Source organism: Sinocyclocheilus grahami, unplaced genomic scaffold, assembly GCF_001515645.1.
Source record: "Sinocyclocheilus grahami isolate Dianchi unplaced genomic scaffold, SAMN03320097.WGS_v1.1 scaffold2051.1, whole genome shotgun sequence".
Taxonomy (NCBI): Eukaryota; Metazoa; Chordata; class Actinopteri; order Cypriniformes; family Cyprinidae; genus Sinocyclocheilus; species Sinocyclocheilus grahami.
Genome location: NW_015507230.1, coordinates 68,117 through 89,655, shown reverse-complemented (window position 1 = coordinate 89,655; position 21,539 = coordinate 68,117). Strand labels below are relative to the sequence as shown.

Here is a 21,539-nt window from a genome sequence, read left to right as displayed (position 1 = left end):
AGTAAAAAAGTAAATCGAATGCATTTTTACTAATGCAGTCAAATGATTAATCGCATCCAAAATAAAAGTTTTTGTTTACATAATATATGTGTGTGTACTGTGTATATTTATAATGTATATATAAAAGCACACACATACAGTATATATTTTGAAAATATTTTGCAGTATTTGTTTCTTTATTATTATTTTAAAACTTTTCCTCAACTTAAACTCTCCCAGGTTAGTTCTTTTGCAGCTACACGGCACCATGTTAAAACAGTCATGTTAGACATGTCTAGTTTCGCCAGGCTTTAATAACAGGCTCTGCCTTTTCTTTTCTTTTGTACAGACACCAAAGAGCTTTCCAGTATTTCTGGGATCAGCATGTCTCCCTCCAGGCAAAACTTACACCATTCGCTGCATTCCACCATGGCTCTGCCCAAAACCTCCTACAGCGTGTTAAGTGCGTTCTGCACTGAGGAGAACATATCGCAGTGCATCGCATATATCAATCAGGTACACTACAAGAGGAGTTGCTCACATGTCGGATATGATGATGTCGGGTTAAACTATTACTATTATCTTTCATCTGATTGGTGATTGAGAAATAAAGCAACATGGATAATGTAATGATTTAAATTGACTTAAATGTAAGTTTTACTAGCATTAAACGCAAAGCAAAGAGTGACGTTTTTACAGCGTTTACTTTGTCCCTATGGCTCCATTTATTGTGGTCTTGCACATGTAACATCGAACGAACAGTGAAGTGGTGCTTCAGTCCCATTGAATAAATGTGAGGGACAGGGCAGATGTATTTGTACCTTTAAGGCGCCGTAATTCTAGCTCTTAAGATTATTTAGAGTAATGTTCCTGTCTTCGAGTGAACCTATGGGAACACCCTCCAGGTGTGACAATTGTTTGAAGTCCATACAGAATGGTGCTGATTGCGCTAGCGCCTCCCTCTGCCATGTCTTCGCATTTCTCGGTTTCCTTGTTTCATCATGAGTGAGGACACACATGATAAGTGCGTTAAGAGTTTGGGTCTTTGTCATGCTCAAGCCACACTTAATGGCTTTTTGAATATCTCACACTGCAATGATTTAACAGTGAAGTCCTTTGTTTAAGGCCCTCTTTATGAATAATATAAGAAAATCAGTCATCCCTTGTGGTCCCGGCTCATGAGCTTGGGTCCTGGAGATCCAGTGTTGAGCTTGAGGCTATTGAGAATCAGCTGATGGATTGCTCCCTTTTTCTTGCGCTCTCACCAGATCAGATGTCATGTGTATCTCTGGTGGAGTTTGCACTTTCGGCTGGGAACGTGTTCTTTCTACGGACTCTTGGGGAGTTTGGCAATAGTCAGAGCGGCACTCCTTCCAAGAAATGTGACTCTCTTTAGATTAGAGCTTTGAGTGTTGTGACACATGCCATGATAAATTAAATGTAAAATTCAAACATATTGTATTCTATGAGTACATGCACCGCAGTGGAACCACATGCTGTCCGCGGCGCCCAGCTACGACTCAGGAGGCTGTTCAAAATCTCACGCCACTCACATAGTTCTCCATTAAATTACATTATGTATGTCCCAAATTGCTGTTAAAGTCCTCATGAAATCCAAATGGACTCTATTTACTTTGTTAGTGCACATTTCTAGTCTTGAGGTGAACAATTAATCGGTGCAATATGGTTTATCTTGGTAATCAAAATCTGAACATTTGCTTCCACTCTGGAATGATGTAAGTTTGACGGCTTGGAGAGGAGGAGCACTAAAATAAAACCCCGCCCTCTACTCACTACTTCGTTTCAGTTGGAAATACGTCACTATACTGAAATAAAGTCGGCAGAAGCTTCCAGTTCACGTGGACTTTAATGTACATAATGACTTCACCCTAGGCTGGAAGAATTCTTCTCCTCCGCATCACCCTAGAGCGCCATTTTGGAGAGTATCACGATGCATGCGCGATTTTCTTGCGCATAAACAACAAATGCGCATGGTGCAGCGTACGTTGAACACGCCTTGTTTACATTTAAAGGAGAACATGCGCATGCGTCGTGATACTCTCCAAAATGGCACCCTAAGGTGACGAGGAGGAGAAGAATTGTCCCTTTAAGTATATGGAAGAAGAGGAAGTCAGGAAGCATACGGCTCACACGAACCGTCATTCTATGGCGGTTTTGGTGGCGACAGAGAGATCTGTGGTAGAGATCTGTGGTTGAATCTCCCAGATATGTGTGAGAGAGACGTCCTGAATGCTCCTGTTGCCCAGTTGGGGCTCTTCAGTGATGCGGTGAATTGTTGATAACCCTTTCTTGTCCACTAATGTGGAAATATGTCTTTGATTTTTCATATACACAAAACGTGTTGCTGAACAATAGGTATCAAAAGAGAGGACAGGCCCCCTTCAGACAATTGCCTTTTTCTTTGCGGTCTCTTGAGATTCTGTTCCGTTTGTTTTGCCATTTCACATCTCTGACCATGTGTTGAACAACAATCTTTTTGTTTGCGTGCCACACAGCAATGCCTACGGAGCCCAGAAGTTTATGATGATGTGCTTTTAAGAAGCATTGCCACCATGCTGCATACTGAACCCATTATTTTGAGTCAGGCTGTGCATTCTTACATTATGGGATGGGTTTTACCTGCTGCTCAGCCACTTAAAGGTCCCATTTGGGAAGGCTTGCAACAGACAGAGGCACAGGACGTTTTGGTATGCTCATATCTCATGCACTGACTGGAGACAAAGAAGGCTTTGTCTGATCTGGCAATTGCATTGCTCTAATATGAGCCTCAGTGACCCTCTTTCACAGGCTTCAGCTGTAAAATTCCTGATGCCTCTGTTCATTTGGCAGAACATCTGCTGAATGTCTCTTGTTGGGTTCTGCAAACCATATAAAAGAGGTGCACTATCCAAATTTTGGCACTACCCCCCTCATTGCTCACCACTAGGGCTGTCAAAAAATTTATTGGGCTGAATTTAAAATAAAAATCCACATTCGAATGCAAAAACGTTGCATTCGAATTTTAGGTGTGCATCAAGGCAGCCTTATCAGTGGCACGCAAGAATTTCGTGATGACGATGTAAGTGTCATTGCATTTTAATGTTTTTCTTAGCTTATCCAGTTGAACCCACTAGATGCGGCACTGCTACCTCCTTCATTCAAAATATTGCGGAAAAAGAGAACATCAATGCGGAGAAGGTCTTGTTTACGTCAAAACTGAAACCAAGCAGTTCACACAGAATGCATATTTATCACATTTTCTAGAGGGACGTCTATCACCGTTGCACTCGTGTCTCGCACAAGAGAGCCACATGTTTAGAAAGCCATGTAAAATTAACGTAAGTTCAACTTTTAAAAAAACATGTCTCGAGAGTTTATGGTGGTTTTTCCCCATCCCACTGCATCTCATGTTTTTAAATAAAAAAAGTACTATTTGTGATTGGTTTTCAGTCCTTTTATATTAAACTATAAATACATACATGTTTCTAATTGTCTAAGCAACTTAATTAATTATTTGATTTATAAACAATTTAAACATTATGCACTTTTTTTTCAAAGACAGTTATTTTATTGCTTTGAAGAGACGTGCATTAATAATATTTTGCTCTATGTGCCCTCTTGTGGCCTCAGGAGAGAAGCCAAAATCTGGGCTTTGAATCTGGGAGCTGCTCTTTCTCAGGGTACAGGTTGAGGCCTGGAGAATGGAATTTGCATTCTTAGACCATTTGGTCTGATTCAGCAGAGTTTTGACAGGGTAGTAGTGGATCTGCCCTGTTAGTTTTGAGCGAGACCGCTCATTGCCCCATTTCATTCTCTCTGTCTCCTCTATTGTCTCTGGGGATGGGCACTCTGGCTTATGTGCTGCCGATGGTCCATCTGAGTGCTTTTCCATGAAGTCTGCTTCCGGCAGTTCTTATGAGGGTCCGGAAGGACGGAGTGCTGGTTATCACCATTTTGGCCATTTCACCATATTGTTCTCAGGTATGGTGTCTCTCCTGGAGGAGCTTCCTTGGGAGATCTGAGGAGCATTTCCCAAAAGCATTGTTAGCTAACTATGTGTCACAAGTTCCATTGAACTCTATTGGTAATGTTGGAACTTGCGACCATAGATGCTTTTGGTAAATGCTTGTCCAAATACCCACACTTGCAGCCTTGCCCACTTGAGAGCGAAAAAATGCTCTGGAATGGTATTCAAGGCTAAGTGTATCCTATCATGCACCATGGTCTGCAAATAAATCGTAACTTTTTGCCGAGATCTCGCGAGAGGTTGCAGAAGCCTTTTCAGTGTAAGTTAAATATTAATAATAATTAGATATTACATCAAATTTGGTAGTAAAACAAAATGTTGCACATTTTATTGGTGCAAAAATTAGTGTTAATTTTGTACAAGTGCGTTTTATCACTTTATTAGAAGCACCTCAATTACTAAATTGTGTCTTGTGTTACAGAGACTGAACAGATGTTTAAAAGTTTATTTTAAAATGCCAAGTATTGAAAATCAACATAAAGCTCTGTAAATATTTGCATTTAACAAATACTTTAAGTGTGTCCCATCAGGCAATGAAAAGTTCTACACACACTTGTGGTCTTCATGCTCACGTGAACACTTGGGCCAAATACAGGAAATACATCATGCAAGTAGACTAGTGGTCAATTGCAAAAACCGCAAGTGTGAGTATTTGGACAAGCCCTTATACTCTCAGGCTCGGGGCAGCATGTGGGATCCCTGGCAAGAAATGTGGAAACTACTGGTTACGTCTTTGAATCAGGCTCTTACATTTTTTGACCAGAGATAATGGAGATACCCTCTACTAGGAGACTATACGCTTTTAAGTGGTGTTTTTTTTTTTTTTTTTTGCGTCACTGTGCAGAGAGCACAATCACAGTCCAGATCCCTGCCCTGTTGGTTCAGTGCTGGCATTCCTTCAAGAGTATTTTTCTACGGGTGCAGCCCCAGCTACACTCAAGGTGTATGTAGTGGCGATTGCTCCCAGTCTAGTGATGGTTTTGTTGTGGCCGAAGCTAGGTTGCATATCAAAAGTAGCTTCTCCTTCATTTTGCTCTCTGGATGTTGTTGCAGTCATTTTCTCCTTTCATTCTTTGAGTCGTAGGAGAATGAGAGACCACATATGCTACGGATTAACGTTGACTGCATGAGCCAGTGTTGTAAATCTGATTAGCTGTTTGTGTGTTTTGGTGGCCACAACAAGGATGTTGCCACTATGAAACAACAGATGTTGCATTGGGTATAAGATGCGACTTGGGTGAGTGGCACATCTTCGCCTCTTGGCTTTCAAGCTCACTCCACGAGAGGTGTTGCACCTTCTCAGGCATTATCAAAGGATGCAACTTTAGAGGATATTTGTGTGGCGGCAGGTTGGGCCTCTCTGCACACTTTTATCCGATTTGATAATCTGGGTGTTGACTTCACTCTTGGTTCCCAGGTTTTATCTGTTTGAACAGGTGTCATTTTTCTCTCATTGTGTACATATGTTTTCACAGGCTCATGAACTGGAAGACACTCTGTAGTAACTCTTGGAAGGTGTTCCCATTGAGTCAGCTAATGACGCAGTGTCTCATTCCCTACTCGGGGAACCAGGGTTACATATCCAAGATGTTTCCACATTGTTTCTTAATAGATTGATCATAGAATTATAAACTGAAGTAAAACCACTGGTGTTTTTTGAACAGCCATATTGTGATTCATCGACTCCCAGCCAGTACTTTGACCTAAAGTGACATGGTTTAAAGCATATCAGTAACGGGAATTTCGTTTTTAGGATATACAGTATGTCTGTAAATTAATTGTTTATTCGGACATTATCTGTGGGGTTTACGGTAATTTTGCGCAAGATGAGTGATATATAAAAATGGCTATGGTTGTGTCTACTTTACACTTCCGACTCAAGTAATAGAACTAACACAAAATATGACAATTAAAAGGGGTCCAGACTGGACAATGCAAGTTCTCTGACTTTTTACTAGCATGTCAGTTTGCATGGGAGTTAAGTGTTGCAAAAAATGTTAATTTAACCAAAATTGAAGACTGCTCCTGAGATGTGCTGTTAACTCTCATGACAACACCGTTGCATGAATCACGCATATTAAGTTACTCTACTAATAAATAGATATTGAAATATCTTACATTTTTTTCTGTAATTGACAAAGCAGATGATCTCTTTGTCTTGGTTCTCCTCAGGAGGTGTGTTCGCTGGGCTTGACTGGAGTGAGTTTAGAGTCTAAATCAGGCAGTCTGAGCGCTGTGCCTGTTTTGAACCTGCTCTATGAAGTACTGCAGCTGCAGAGGAGAGCTCAGCGAGCCCTACATGAGCTGGAGACGCAGCAGCTGAAGAACGGCAGTGACCTCGAGCATCTGCAGCACAGCAACTGTAGACTCAAAGTACTCCGCTTTCTATGTTTACTCCAGACAAAACAATGGGTTGGAAATATTAAGGATTTTAAAATGTGATTTCCAGGCCTGGAATAGTCAGGGAAATAAGTAAAATCTTCCTGTAAAAGTCTGGAAGATTTCTGTAGTGAATATGAATTATGATTTCGATGATTGTTTATTTACATTTTTTTTTTTAATTAATGCCTTTTCACCGGATTTCACAAAGTTTTGATGCCTTGCTAATGATGACTTAATTTTAAATGGTAGAAAATGCTACAAATTTGCCACAGTTTCAGTTACAGTCTGGAGTATGACTTTATTTATTTATTTTTTACCAGTAACACATTCAACATTCGTGAAGTGAGATCTGTTTTGTACAGTGCTGTGGTGCTAAGTTTACTAATTTATCCATAAAATAGTGAAATAAGTGGAAAGTTTTGTAAAATTTCTACAAAAAACACAAGCAGCCTACTGTTAATTTCTACTACTGTTGTGTAATTGTGTCTCAGGACCAGCTGGAGCACACCAGGAGAGATAACTCGGGCCTGCATGAGGGTGAGCGACAGCTACAGCTGAAGATCAAAACCTTACAGAACTGGCTCAAGTCTGAGAAAGAGGAAGTAAGAGAAACTCGGTTCACATGGTCCAACTGCACCCCACCATGTTGCCCTATATTTGCTAATGCATTTTTGTTCCAGCATTTTCTTTCAACTAAACTACAATTTTGTTTCTCAAACACAAAACAGAGCCCTGTGTCACTCCTTTCTGAAGTTGTGGGTTATATGACACTTCTTTTGTTAACATAAAGTGGTAAAAAAAAGTCAACCAAAAGAATGTCGTGATCTGTGGTATCAAAGGCAAATGTGACCCGATCGCTTGCAGTGGAAACGCTGTCTGTCCTAAATGTGTCCCAGACAGCACCACCTACTCGCCTCTCACTTAATATGTAATCATTACTAGACGTGTTATGAGGAAGTGATCACAAGTGATCAAAAGACGTGTTAGAGGTGCATGTTAATAGCAGTTGAAAACTGCAATGCATATTGGCCGACCATACTCTGGATAAAGAAAAGCGCATCTTAAAGGGATAGTTCACTTAAAAATGAACCTGCAAGAAGATATTTTGAAGAATGTGGGTAACCGACCAGTTGCTGGTAGCCATTGACTTCCGTAGCATGGATGAAAATACTATGGAAGTTAATGGGGACCAAAAGCTGATTTTTTTATTTTTTTTTTGTAGACCATCCCTTCAATACCTGCTGAAAACAGGGACAATTTTACCTTGTACATGCACTGACTATATTCTAGTTATAGAGTGTAATATTATAGTAATTTTTTTTATGACTTTAGTGTAGGCTACTGTATATATACCCTGCATAATAATCATACAGCACCCTTACTTCTATGTAATTAATATGGTGCAGGTACAGAAACTGCAGAGCATCATCTCTAGCCGTGCCACGCAGTACAACCACGACACCAAGCGGAAAGAGAGAGAGTGCACCAAACTAAAGGAACGTCTCAACCAGCTGCTCATGGACAAGAGAGACAAGAAACTCTGTGAGAGCTTGCATTTCTGACAACCTTTAATATAGTGAAGCAGCCAGATTAGACTGCAAACATTCACAATTCACATTATCCTGAAAGAATTGAAGTTTACAGTATTTCTGTATTCTCTGTTTTTATTGGTGTTCAGCCATTGAAATATCAAACCATGTGGGAAGGTCAGATGGCAAGAGAGGCCTCTGGAAGACGGGAAAGATGGAGGCCAGGTAACCTCCAGTGCTCATGTGGCTCTTTGACATCTTATTTGTATTCCTCAGTGTAAAACATTTGCTCTTGTGCTGTCAGACATGAGGGCGAGATGTACAAGGCTCTGCTGAGTGATTATGAGACGCGGCAGAGATCTCTGATGATGGAGAACTCTGAGCTTAAAAAAGTGTTGCAGCACATGAAGAAGGACATGATCACCATTCTGAGCCCAAAGAAACCCGAGCCAGCGAATGATAGCCTCGAGCAGGTCAGAAGTCTCCTCGCACACTCTATGAACAATGACATGTTGTTTAAAGTTGAAAATAGCATCTCATGTTAAAGCATCAAACAGTGTCGTTTCAACTCGATAAACATAAGTCAACATGAAACCAAGAGGCACCACCTCTGAATCAACTGTCCTTTTTGACTAACCAATACCTAATTAGCAATTTTTGATAACACTGAAAATGTCTTTCTAAAATCTTACATGGAGTTATAATATACATACATACATATTGTTTTATTTTTGGTATAATCTTCTCACCATGTTGTTCCAAACCCATAAGACTTTTGTTCATCTTTAATAAACAACGATATTTTAATGGAACATGGCAGATTACTGTTCAAAACGAAACGTTCATAAAGCGATTGTAAGAATAATCCAAATGAAGACTGAGCGGAGAGAAATGCATGAGCTTTATGTGATGAACAGATTTATTTGAGGCTTTTTTTCATATATAAACATTGATCAGTATACAAAGAGCTCCTCAAATATGGTTAAAAAAACATTTAGTTAAGCTTCGGTTTACCATATTTGTGTGACCCTGGCTGTCCTTTTTGACTAACCAATACCTAATTAGCAATTTTTGATAACACTGAAAATGTCTTTCTAAAATCTTACATGGAGTTATAATATACATACATACATATTGTTTTATTTTTGGTATAATCTTCTCACCATGTTGTTCCAAACCCATAAGACTTTTGTTCATCTTTAATAAACAACGATATTTTAATGGAACATGGCAGATTACTGTTCAAAACGAAACGTTCATAAAGCGATTGTAAGAATAATCCAAATGAAGACTGAGCGGAGAGAAATGCATGAGCTTTATGTGATGAACAGATTTATTTGAGGCTTTTTTTTCATATATAAACATTGATCAGTATACAAAGAGCTCCTCAAATATGGTTAAAAAACATTTAGTTAAGCTTCGGTTTACCATATTTGTGTGACCCTGGAGCATTAGGATATTTAGTAAAGATCATGTTCCATGAAGATATTTTGTAAATTTCCTACCGTAAATATATCAAAACGTATTTTTTGATTAGTAATATGCATTGCTAAGAACTTAATTTGAACAACTTTAAAGATGATTTTCTCAATATTTAGATTTTTTTGCACCCTCAGATTCCAGATTTTCAAAAAATTGACCCTTATGACTGGTTTTGTGGTTCAGGGTCACATTTGTGCTAAATGTGCCGTACGTGTGTTGATCAATGTTCATATTTATATAAAAAAAAAATTAAAATCTGTTCGTATAAAGCGAATGTGTCTCTTTAAAAGACTTGGATTAAACTGCTCTATTCATTTGGATTGCTTTTACAATCTCTTTATGAACTTATTGTGTTGGTGGAATATCTTTATTTGTTTGAAGTCTTATGGGTTTGGAATGACATGAGGACGTGTAATTGACAGAGTTTTTTTTTTTTGGATGCACTATCCCTTCATCAGGCGGTCTCTGAGTGTGAGGAGGAGATTGGTGACCCCAGCAGAGAGACTCTGGAGCAGTCGTGTGAACAGGCCCGCGAGCAGCTCACCAACAGCATCCGCCTGCAGTGGAGGAAGCTCAAGAGCCACATGGAGAGACTCGACAGCCAAGGTACGACGTGTGGCTGTTGTTTTCCTTCTTAAATGCTTTTTCAGATCTATAAATGTATATGTTCTGGAGCCTCCAGGGATAAAATACTTGGCAGTGCTGTAGATTTCAATACACAGGGTGTCCTTCAAAAGTCTTAAAATGTCTTAAATAACGTTTTCCTAATATAAGGCCTTAAAATGTCTTAAATTCGGATTCGATGGGTCTTAAATTGTTTTGGTCTCATTACCGCTAAAATATCTTCAGTCTGACGGACCTAATGACTTTACAATCATTGGACAGACCCGCGGTAAGTTACTGCGTCGTCAGAGAGAGTTGCAGTAAGTTAGCAGAATACAGAACACAAGCTCGCGCTGAGGCTCACTCGGTTTGTCTCGAGACTTCAGAACAAATGAGCGTGACCGCACACATAAACTCAGAAGAAACACACCGAGGTAAAAATTCAAAATGTTTAGTTTATTCATAACATGATATAGTTAAGTAACATCATGACAAGTGAGCTATTTTGCTAAATTTTCTCACGACGCAAAAAAAACAACATTCAAAACACCTACAGAGTGCAGGCATTACGTGAAGTCTAGTGCGCTCTGCCTGATCACTGCATGATTCCGTCTATTAAAATAAATTAAAGTACTGCCACCTACTGGCGTTTTTAATTTCACGTTTAAAGTATCTTTTCATTTTTTTTATTATTTCAAATATCAGTATTCAAAAAACGAATTTGAGAAAAAATAAAACAAATTTCATAGACCCCTATTATATTTTTTTATAAATTGTGTATGTTTCATGATTTCAATAAATTAGACGTGCTTTTTGTTTACTCAAATTTAATTTAACCATGAATTTGGAAAAAATAAAAGCGATTATATAGGGTCCTAGTAAATATAAATTTTATAAATTTCTAGTTACACTTTGCTCTAAAATATTTCATCTGTTACATATTGGTCCTGTTCTTGCAAACTGTAGTGATGTTGAATTTGAAACAAAACACTCTTTAGAGTCAGTTCTTTTGTAACCACTGCTTGTGCTTGTGTTGCAGCGTCGCTGGTGGCGAGTCAGGAGCGCGAGGGAGAGGAGATGATGTCCAGGAAGGAGCACGAGGAGGAGATGCAGCGGATGAGAATGGAGTTGCAGCAGTGTAAAGAGTTCATCCACATGCAGCAGCAGCTTCTACAGGTCAGTGTCTGTACACACTAAACACTAATGTATTAGTAGTACATCACTTCCAGTATCAGATTCTGTCAATGGACCCAAACTGGCTGTCAGTGTATTGCCTTATGTAATGATTTATGGATCCTTTGTGTATGAGCATAGGCCATTCAGTGTCTCTGGTCCTTTCCATAAATTGGGCCCAAACATAAATCATAGAGTGTGTTTGCACTTGCCCCAATTCAGGGTTTTAAAAAGTCTTAATTTGCCCTTCCACAAATTAAAGCCTGAAAAGGTCTTAAATCAGAGCAGAAAGTTTGACATTTTCTTTGTATTCTTGTCTTTTTTTTAACAAAATATAAATGTCCAGAAACCTTAAATCAAGATACATTTTGCATTTGAGATGCAAACTGAAGATATGAAGTCTTAAGCGAAATGTCAACTGGCTATATAAACGGGTTTTCCCCTTGTATTGGCAGATATCTTTTTTTTTCATAATCATAAATTCATTGCATTTTAATACAGTTCTCAGAAAACGAGACTTCTTATGTCATATTTGCATGGTGATTTAAGACAAAAAATACTGAGGAAGAACATCAATGTTTGTAGTGAGATCAGAAGGTAAAGTAAAAGTTATTTCCATATTCTAGCTAAGCAATTTTTTTCATAATATTAAGTTATGGAAATTATATTTTCAATCTTTGAAGTGCTTCTAATACATTTCATTGTGTTCTCCTCAGACATTTAGAGAACACAGTGATACACTGTTCCCTTGAATTTGTTCCTTAAATTCTTTAATTGGTCTTAAAAGATCTTACATTTTCCTCCTTCAAGCTTGCAGAAAGCCTGTAGACGTGTGGCTGTATTGAGTCTGGTGTGTGTTTGCAGCAGCAGCTGAGCTCACCGTGCGATGAGGAGACGGCAGCTCTGCTGAACGACTGCTACACACTGGAGGAGAAAGAGCGGCTCAAAGAGGAGTGGAGACTCTTCAATGAGCAGAAGAGGAACTTCGAGCGAGAGAGGAAGAATTTCACTGAAGCTGCTATTCGTCTGGGACACGAGGTACTGAATACATACAAATACATTTATTACAATTAACATTAAAGGAGGCATGCATTTAGAAATCTAATTTTCCTTGAATGGTTTCGAGAAACTCTTGTGTGGCAGATGGAATGGGATGAATGCCACGGAAATAAGTCAATCTAAAAAATTACTGTTTTCAAATCTAGGTATGATCAAGTTGCCATTTAAGACTTACAAAACACAAAGCTATTTATTAAAAGGTGAACCACCAACATCATGCCTTCCTTGTCAAACTACAATTCCTGTTAAACAGGACTGGACTGTCACTGTTTTTAATGTTAGGAGATGTGTTTAGCTGATGTATTTAAAGTATCACCTGAATGTATTTTAGAATTTTTGTCTAGTATTAATCTTAAATATCTTTTTATATATGTATTTTTTATTTATTTTTTATTTTGGTAATTTGCATGACTTGTCATTTATCTGTTTTTGCCTAAAGATAGCCTTGCGGCTGATATGGCCTAAATAAGCAAACTAACTCACTCAACATCAGAGTAAAACATCTGTTCATCATCCGAGTCCATAGCTTCTAACAATGAACTGAAAGCTCTTCACATCCATACAGCTGACATGTTTACCTGTTGCAGTGTGTCAGTGTTGTTTGCGTACCAAAGCCACTGACACAATCAAAACACACCATCCGAGAAAAAAAGCTAATTAAACCATGGGCAGGGATTTTTGGCCCTCTGACACTATACGTTTTTGGTTGCAGATATTTTGGTACATCATTGCACTCCATCCGGCCGTTTTTAACTCGAGCAGATGTTCTTTGTGAACAGCCCCTAACTCCTGTTAGTTTCTTCCCTCTTTAGAGGAAAGCATTTGAAGAAGATCGAGCTGCATGGCTGAAGACCCAGTTTTTGAACATGACTCCATTTGTAGACCGTAAAAGATCTGCATTGTCTGACAGTGCATTATCAGTTGGTGAGTGTCCCTGAGACCCTACAAAACATCCCACGTCTGACACTTGCTCACTGGTGATCAGTTTATGAATCTGAAATGCATCGCTTTTCTGTTTGTAGAACTTGGTAGTTGAAGTTCACGGTTCGTGTGTCTATCTCTAGGCACAGAACCCGAGGCCAAACTGCAGTCCACTCCACCGCTCGTGACCAAGTCCCTGTTCTCCACCCCTAAAGCAGCTTCGGTGAAGATGCCTTCCACTGCTGACCTCTACCGCACGCTGCACCTCATCCCAGACAGCAGGTACTCTCACGTGCCACAAATCATTCAAAAATGGAAATTCTGTCATGAATTTACCCTTACACCATTCCAACCTTTCACACATGTCGTTTACCTTATAACAAGGTAAAAGACCACAGTTGTCAAGCTCCAAAAATGAGGACAAACACATGATGGTAAAAGCACCATGAAAATGATACACAAGGCTGCTGTGCTACATTCGGTCTTTTGAAGCCAAAGCACCCGTCTCATTACCCACACTTGCAAAGTGGGTATGAAGACCGCAAGTGTGTTTTGAACTTTAGATTAGTATTACCCAATGGGACTTTTATTATTTTAGTATCATTGAGAGACTATTTTTGTTTTGATTAACATTTTGAATTATGTTTTCTGATTTCATTATAATTTTAAAGTTTTCCTAATTTAGTTTTTGTTATTATTCTTTAAAAGTATATTGAGTTTTTATTCATTTTCTGTTTCACTATTGGTTTTAGGCATTTTAGTACATCAAGTAAATGAAAATGAAAAATGTTGCTTTGACAACTAGCTGAAATAAAACAAATTTTTTTTTTCCAGTTCGTTTTATTTTATTTCAAGAGCAAAATTCTGTTCTTTTTCCTTTCTCTCCAGACCGCCAGAGGCAGTGCAGAAAGCACTAGTGGAAAACTCCTTGCGTTCACGCTTGACCAAAAATCGAATCGAATTCTTTTCTGTGTTAATGGAGCTGACATTTGTTTTCTGTCTCTCCAGAGGTCACGGGAAATGTCAGAGCGGTGAGATGTCGACAAAGTCACGGTTGCGTAATTGTTCTACAGACTGCAGTGTCCTCTCATTTGTCAGAGACGAGAACAGCCCCATCTGATGGCATGTCAGTATTACACTGGTCAAACACTACAGAAGAGACACTCCATCGTTCAAGCTGTCGTAATTGTAAGTCTTTCGTTCATCCCCATCACAGCATGACCAACCAGCTGCTCCTTTACCTCCTCATCGGCTTTGCTGTGTTGTCCCTTTAGGGATTTAGGGTTGAATAAAACAGATGGTGTGTTTTGCTGGATCAAATTGATCTCGGAGACAATCATTTGCATTTGCCACCTTTAAATCTCATAAATATGTAAAGTGGCCAATGTGCATTGTGTAGTAGTAATTATAAGGTAATTTAAAAATGAACCTTAAATCAGGTTGTGATGATTTTGTGAGCTGTAAATGTTACGTTAATTCATTAAGCACTTTTAAGAGGAGAGATGTTTGATGTAGCTTTTAAATACTAATATAATTTGATATTTTGATTTGCCATTATTGTTGCAAAAACAGACTTATTTTGGGTTGGGTTTCACATTTAGTTTTGTACTTTTATTATAATTTAGTGATGCTAAGTACTATGTATTGATCACATCTTTTTTTTTAATGCAAGACACAGAACAAGCTTTTTTTCCACTTGAATGCTGAATATTTATATTGAGAAATCAAGAATGTCTTTGATAGAATTACTTTTAGAAAACGTTTACACATTTAAAGATCAATTTCTTTAAATCAGTGCAATAAAGTTTGAAAGATTTGAAAATTAAAGATCTATTTGTGTTTTTAAAGTTGGCATGAAATCATAATTAACTTTTTTTTTCTTTAATGAATGTTACTTGTCTTCCTATGATATGACTCCCTTCTCTGCTGACATATGTAAGGCCACATAGCAGTTGAGCCAATCACAATCAGATGTGTGACGCTTGCGTATCTTGCCGACTGTAAATTATACACTAAATGACTGAGGATCACACACTATCAGACTTTCAAGTTGCTCTGAACACAACAAACGCACACAGAAACATGTGCCTCATTTTTAAAATATGCATGGCAAATTAAAACCATATGCATTCTAAATTGTCTAAAAATATCAAACATGTCTAGGTGGAATCCTAGTTTGAAGCTAAGAAATCGGTGTTTGTGACCACCTTACACTATGCGATTTTCTGCAAAAATCTGTCGACTTCGAGTGACCAAAGTCTCAAGACTGTCTCTACCGTCTACTCCTCCAGACTGTAAATCTGGGCAAACGTTGTGTAGTGTAAACCAACCTTAAGTTGTTTGACTAGGATATTTCATAATATGGTAGTAACGTCAGGTGGAGCAGGCTGAATATTTACTGTATTAACCAGGAGTGTCCAATCCTGCTCCTGGAGGGGCCAGCATCCTGGAGTTTAGCTAAAATCCCTGGTATAAAGGTATTACGAGGTAGCCACTAACAGTACATGTAAACACGAATGCGTCTTAAAGGGTTAGTTCACCCAAAAATGAAAATTATGTCATTAATTACCCTCATGTCGTTCAAAACCCGTAAGACCTTCGTTCATCTTAGGAACACAAATTAAGATATTTTTGATAAAATCTAAGAACTCTCTGACCCTCCCTAGACCGCAATGCAACTGCAATGTTCCCAGGTCCATAAACGTAGCTAGGACATCGGTAAAATAGTCTATGTGCTATCAGTGGTTCAACGGTGGTTCAATTTTACGAAGTTACGAGAATACTTTTTGTGCACAAAGAAAACAATAATAACATTTATTCATCAATTCTTCTCCCCAAGTTACTGTCTTCATGCGCGCGCTTTCTACAGAACGTAAATAACGCTGATTACGTTGATTACGTTCTGGGCCACTCTCCAAAATGGTAACTCGGGGAGAAGAATTGATGAATAAATGTTATTATTGTTTTCTTTGTGCACAAAAAGTATTCTCGTAGCTTTGTAAAATTACGGTTGAGCCCCTGATGTCACATGGACTATTTTACAGATGTCCTTGCTACGTTTCTGGATGTATTTTCTGTGCTCAGATTTTATCAAAAATATCTTAATTTGTGTTCTGAAGATTAATGAAGGTCTTACGGGTTTGGAATGGCATAAGGGTGAGTATTAATGGCAGAATTTTTGGGTCAACTAAGTCTTTAAGTGGCTTTCTTGAATTGGGCAATTTTTACACTAAAGTTACCAGACGTGCCACTTTCCAGGCATTATTTAACACTCTTGCTGCGGGTTAAAGCGGTCACCCCCAGAATGCTATTCCACCTGAGGAGACTCCTGACGGAAGGGAAACCCACAGAAAAATGTGATTGGTCTAGTTTTGGGATAGTTTTGAATAGCAATTGGGATTGTTTCGCTGACCTGACTACCCTGCTTTCTTGTTTGAATGTTTTAAGAAAGGTTTCCCATTAACCTCCCTCCATCTGCCATTGGTTGACAAATGGGTAGTTCCTCCCCCAAATTTTGGCCATTGGTGAGTCGGGCTGGTCGGGATCCTCAAACAGCAGTGTTGTGACAGAGTCACAGCATTAAAATTTTAGGGCAGGAGGTCTCAACTCTGGCCCTTGAGGTCCATTTTACTGCTGGGTTTAGCTGTAACCTTCTAGAAATCCTGAAGAATTTGATTAGCTTGTTCAGGTGTATTTGATTAGGGTTTAAGCTAGACTCTGCAAGAAAGTGGACCTCGAAGGCCAGAGTTGAGAACCCCTACTTTAGGGGAATCAACCCATGAATCTACTTTACTTATAGTCATCCGGCTAAAGGTCAGATTTTTTTTTTTTTTTTGTGATTGAGTTTAATGAATGAATGTGTAAAAATGAATTAACCGTTTTGACAGGAGACTCATTTATATTAGTGACCACTTTATTTTATTTGGCAACTGCATGTTACAAAACATGTCTTAATGTACCCTTTGTTCCCCAAGATGGATTGATCGCTGTTCACTGAATGACTGTTAACTTGTATCTTTCCTGAACATCAATTAAACACAGTAGCACCTTTTGAATTATGGCGTAGCGGCACTGTTTTACATTTCTATGGAAATTTTCAGATCAACTAAAAGCAATGGTTTTGAAAACTACATCTATTTGGCTATCAGCTGTGTTAATGGCGAGCGTCCTCCTCATCTTCAAGATCGTCCTCCTCATACTCGCCTATTTCGTCAGCGGTGGCGTCTTGGTACTGCTGGTACTCGGAGACCAGGTCATTCATATTGCTTTCTGCCTCTGTGAACTCCATCTCATCCATTCCCTCGCCAGTGTACCAGTGCAGGAAAGCCTTGCGTCTGAACATGGCGGTGAACTGCTCTGAAATCCTGCGGAACAGCTCTTGAATGGCTGTGCTGTTGCCGATGAACGTGGCGGACATTTTTAGCCCACGTGGTGGGATGTCGCAGACTGCCGTCTTGACGTTATTTGGGATCCATTCAACAAAATAGCTGCTGTTCTTGTTCTGGACGCTCAGCATCTGCTCGTCCACCTCCTTCATAGACATGCGGCCACGGAAGATGGCTGCCACGGTGAGGTAGCGGCCGTGTCGCGGGTCACAGGCTGCCATCATGTTCTTGGCATCAAACATCTGCTGTGTTAGCTCTGGCACTGAAAGAGCACGGTATTGCTGGCTACCCCGACTTGTCAGGGGCGCAAATCCGGGCATGAAGAAGTGGAGGCGAGGGAAGGGCACCATGTTGACTGCCAGCTTGCGGAGGTCGGCATTAAGTTGACCTGGGAATCGCAGACAGGTGGTGACTCCGCTCATTGTTGCTGAAACAAGGTGGTTCAGGTCGCCGTAAGTAGGTGTGGTAAGTTTAAGTGTGCGGAAGCAAATGTCGTAGAGTGCTTCGTTGTCAATGCTGAAGGTCTCGTCGGTGTTCTCCACCAGTTGATGCACAGAGAGCGTAGCATTGTAGGGCTCCACCACTGTGTCCGACACTTTGGGGGAAGGCATGACGCTGAAAGTGTTCATGATACGGTCAGGGTACTCCTCACGGATCTTGCTGATGAGGAGGGTGCCCATCCCAGAACCAGTGCCTCCGCCCAGGGAGTGCGTGAGCTGGAAGCCCTGCAGGCAGTCACAGTTCTCGGACTCCTTGCGTACTACATCCAGAACTGAGTCTACTAGCTCTGCTCCCTCTGTGTAGTGGCCTTTGGCCCAGTTGTTCCCAGCTCCACTTTGACCTGAAAGAAAGCCCACGTGTCTGAGTTTAAACACAGAGGTTGATTGAAATGAACAATTCCGGCTGTTTGGAAGAGGAGGGTTAGTTTCATTCAAGGCTCTCCATCCCTGCTCCTGGAGAGTTACCTTCCTGCAGATTTCAGTTCCAACCCCAACCAAACACACCTGTACCAGCTAAGCAAGGTGTTCAGAGTTACTTGATAATTACAGGCAGGTGTGTTGGAGCAAGTTTGGAACTGAAGTCTGCAGGACAGTAGCTCTCCAGGAGCAGGTTTGGAGATCCCTGGTTTAGTGTTTCCCAACCCTGTTCCTGGAGGCACACCGAAACTACAAATTTTCAAACTTTTCCTAATCAAACACACCTGATTCCACTCATCAGCTTGTTAGTTGAGATTTCAAAACTTAAAATGAATGGGCTAATTAAGGGAGACATTCAAAATGTGTACTGTTGGTTGACCAAAAAAAATAAATTTACTTAACATTTGCCTTGTCCAAATACCCACACTTGCGGTCTTTGCACTTGACCACTTATGACGTATTTCCTGTATTTGGCCCAAGTGTTCAAGTGAGCATGAAAACCACAAATGTGTGTAGAACTTTTAATTACCTGATGGGACACACTTGTAGTGTTGTAAAAATGCAAGCGTTTACATAGCTTTATTTTAATTTGAAATACTTTGCATTTTAAAATTTCTAAATTTTAAATTTCTAAACTTCTAAATGTCTGTTCAGTAGTCCCTATAACATGACAATTTTAATTTGTGGAGCTTCTAATTAAGTGATAAAAAGCAGTTGCAAATGTACAAAATAAATATCACCACTACTCATCTTTGCACCAATAAAACGTAACACTTTTTCTACCAAATTATATGTAATATCTAATTATTATATTAATATTTAGCTTGCATTGGAAAGGTTTCCGTGACCTCTCATGAGATCTCGGCAAAAAGTCTCACGATTTATTTCCAGAACATGATGCATGATGGGATACACTAAGCCTCGAATAGCGCTCCGGAGCGGTATTCGAGATAGTGTGCGTTAAGGGCACTGCGCTTAGTCTTGCGCACTTACTTCCTGTCGCGCGCACGCGCTCTCAAGTGGCCAAGACCACAAGTGTGGGTATTTGGACAAGGGGCTAGTGTTGTTCTAAAGCAGGAGTCACCAAATTTGGTCCTGGAGGGCCGGTGTCCTGCAGACTTTAACTCCAACTGGCCTCAACACACCTGCCTGGAAGTTTCATGTATACCTGACAAGATCTTGATTATCTTGTTCAGGTGTGTTTGATTAGGGTTGGAGCTAAACTCTGAAGGAGAGTGGCCTGGCAGGGCCAAATTTGCCCACCCCTGTTCTAGAGGAACAGTTCTTAATTGGCTGAAGTTCACTTAAGAACACGGATTTGCACTACATCACTACCTGCAGCATCTTCACACACAGACAAAACATACTTCAGAAGTGTGAAGGGTTATTTAACCGTAATCAAGAAATTTGCAGTCAGGTCTCGCACAACTTTAATGCCCTTTGAATGGAACATGTATGCTCCTTTCGACCTGGAATCATGGTGGAATATCCCGTGATGTCCACTTTGCAATGCACTTTCGGTCAAATGGAACAAACCTCTGAAGTGATAAGAGAAACATACAAAATGTGCAGAGCAGGGGGGTCACGAGGCCCAGGATTAAGAACCGCAGTTCTAGAGCACTGGTTCTCAATCCTGGTCCTGGAGAACCCCCACACTCTGCACATTTTAGATATCTCCCTAATCAAACACACCTGATTCAATTCATCAGCTCATTAGTAAAGACTCCAAGACAGGGCTGGAGGGCCAGTGTCCTGCAGAGTTTAGCTCCAACCCTAATTAAACACACCTGAACCAGCTAATCAAGCTCTTACTAGGCATAGAAAACTTCCAGTCAGGTGTGTTGAGGCAAGTTGGAGCTAAACTCTGCAAGACACCGGCCCTCCAGGACCGAGTTTGGACAGCCCTGCTCCAAGACCTCAAATGTGTGTGTCAGATAAGAGAGGCATCAGAAACGTGCTGTGTTGGGGGTACTCCAAAACCAGGATTGAGAACCACTGTTCTACAGCATGGGTCTCCAACCCTGCTCCTGCAGAGCTACTGTCCTGTACATTTCATTTCCAACCTCAACCCCTAATCAAACACACCTAATTCCACTAATCAATTTGTTAGTTTGAAAATTCAGGACCAAAAATGAAGGGTCATAAAAGGGTGACATCCAAAATGCGTACTGTTGGTTTGCCTCCAGAAAACCTGGGTTAGTTGAATCATCATTTACTTACACTAATTTTGCTCTAAAGCAGTATGACATTTCTCTCTGTGGAACACAACATTTTCTACACGTATGGTTTTTCATTATGGGGATGGGTGTGGGCTGTTGAGCTATGACAAAAACAGCACCATAAAAGTAGTCCAGATGATGTGTTCTGTGTAAGGAATAGATGGAAATGTAGGTCACTATTTCGATCAGTTTTCTCTTCCACCAAGTTCTCCAATCTCATTCAAATTTGGCTTGTAAAGTTGCACCAAGTTTGAGCATGCATTAAAGACGAGTTGGGGTAGGCGATAAACTGGTTTAAACGATAAACCAGAGGTTAAGAAATAGGTGTACTGTGTTTTTACGATCCACTCCATCTTGAGTAAATTCAGCAATATGCCAACAGCAAAGGTTTCATTCTTCGTTCAGGTGGTAAACAAAATGTGAAATACTTGAACAGCATTTTACTGTTTGAATAATTCGATTCCACCCATGCTGTTGGGAGTGGTGTTTAGATCTGTGCTTTTTAAAGCTGTCCTGGGGTACCCTCCTCACTGCATGTTTTGGATGTCTCTTTCATCTCCTACACTTGATTCAACTCATCAGCTCATTACTAGAGATCGCAAGACTTGAATAGAGTGTGATGAACTGTGCAGTGTTACTGGGTTTGCGCCGCAAGTTGTTTCAAGCTGAAAAAAAAAAATCAAAATGAATATCGTTTTGACCAGGTTTAGTTAAAGGGGTCATATGATGCTTTTTTTTAAAGATCATTGTTTTGTGTATTTGGTGTAACAGAATATGTTGACATGCTTTAGTGATCAAAAAACACATTATTTTTCCAATACTGTACATTATTGTAGGTCCTCTATGCCCCGCCTCTCTCAAAC

At 39.9% G+C, this 21,539-nt stretch overlaps 2 protein-coding genes across 2 annotated transcripts in view; one reads left to right on the top strand and one right to left on the bottom strand.

The window, feature by feature from the left end:
- Nucleotides 1–333: 333 nt before the first annotated feature.
- On the top strand, nt 334–14,913 carry ssx2ipa (synovial sarcoma, X breakpoint 2 interacting protein a). The gene is made up of 12 exons (XM_016260318.1): nt 334–495; nt 6,179–6,379; nt 6,880–6,990; nt 7,795–7,930; nt 8,067–8,142; nt 8,222–8,390; nt 9,858–10,005; nt 11,042–11,178; nt 12,040–12,213; nt 13,047–13,158; nt 13,299–13,437; nt 14,164–14,913. The coding sequence occupies exons 1-12, from the start codon at nt 364–366 to the stop codon at nt 14,273–14,275; spliced, it is 1,647 nt and encodes a 548-aa protein (XP_016115804.1). The 5' UTR covers nt 334–363; the 3' UTR covers nt 14,276–14,913.
- A 2,145-nt stretch (nt 14,914–17,058) lies between these two features.
- Nucleotides 17,059–21,539, bottom strand: part of LOC107573862 (tubulin beta chain-like) — a 7,347-nt gene continuing 2,866 nt past the window's right edge. The window contains exon 4 of the mRNA XM_016260317.1: nt 17,059–18,381. Coding sequence (XP_016115803.1) covers nt 17,309–18,381 — 1,073 coding nt within the window. The 3' untranslated portion in view covers nt 17,059–17,308. The remainder of the gene's footprint in view (nt 18,382–21,539) is intronic.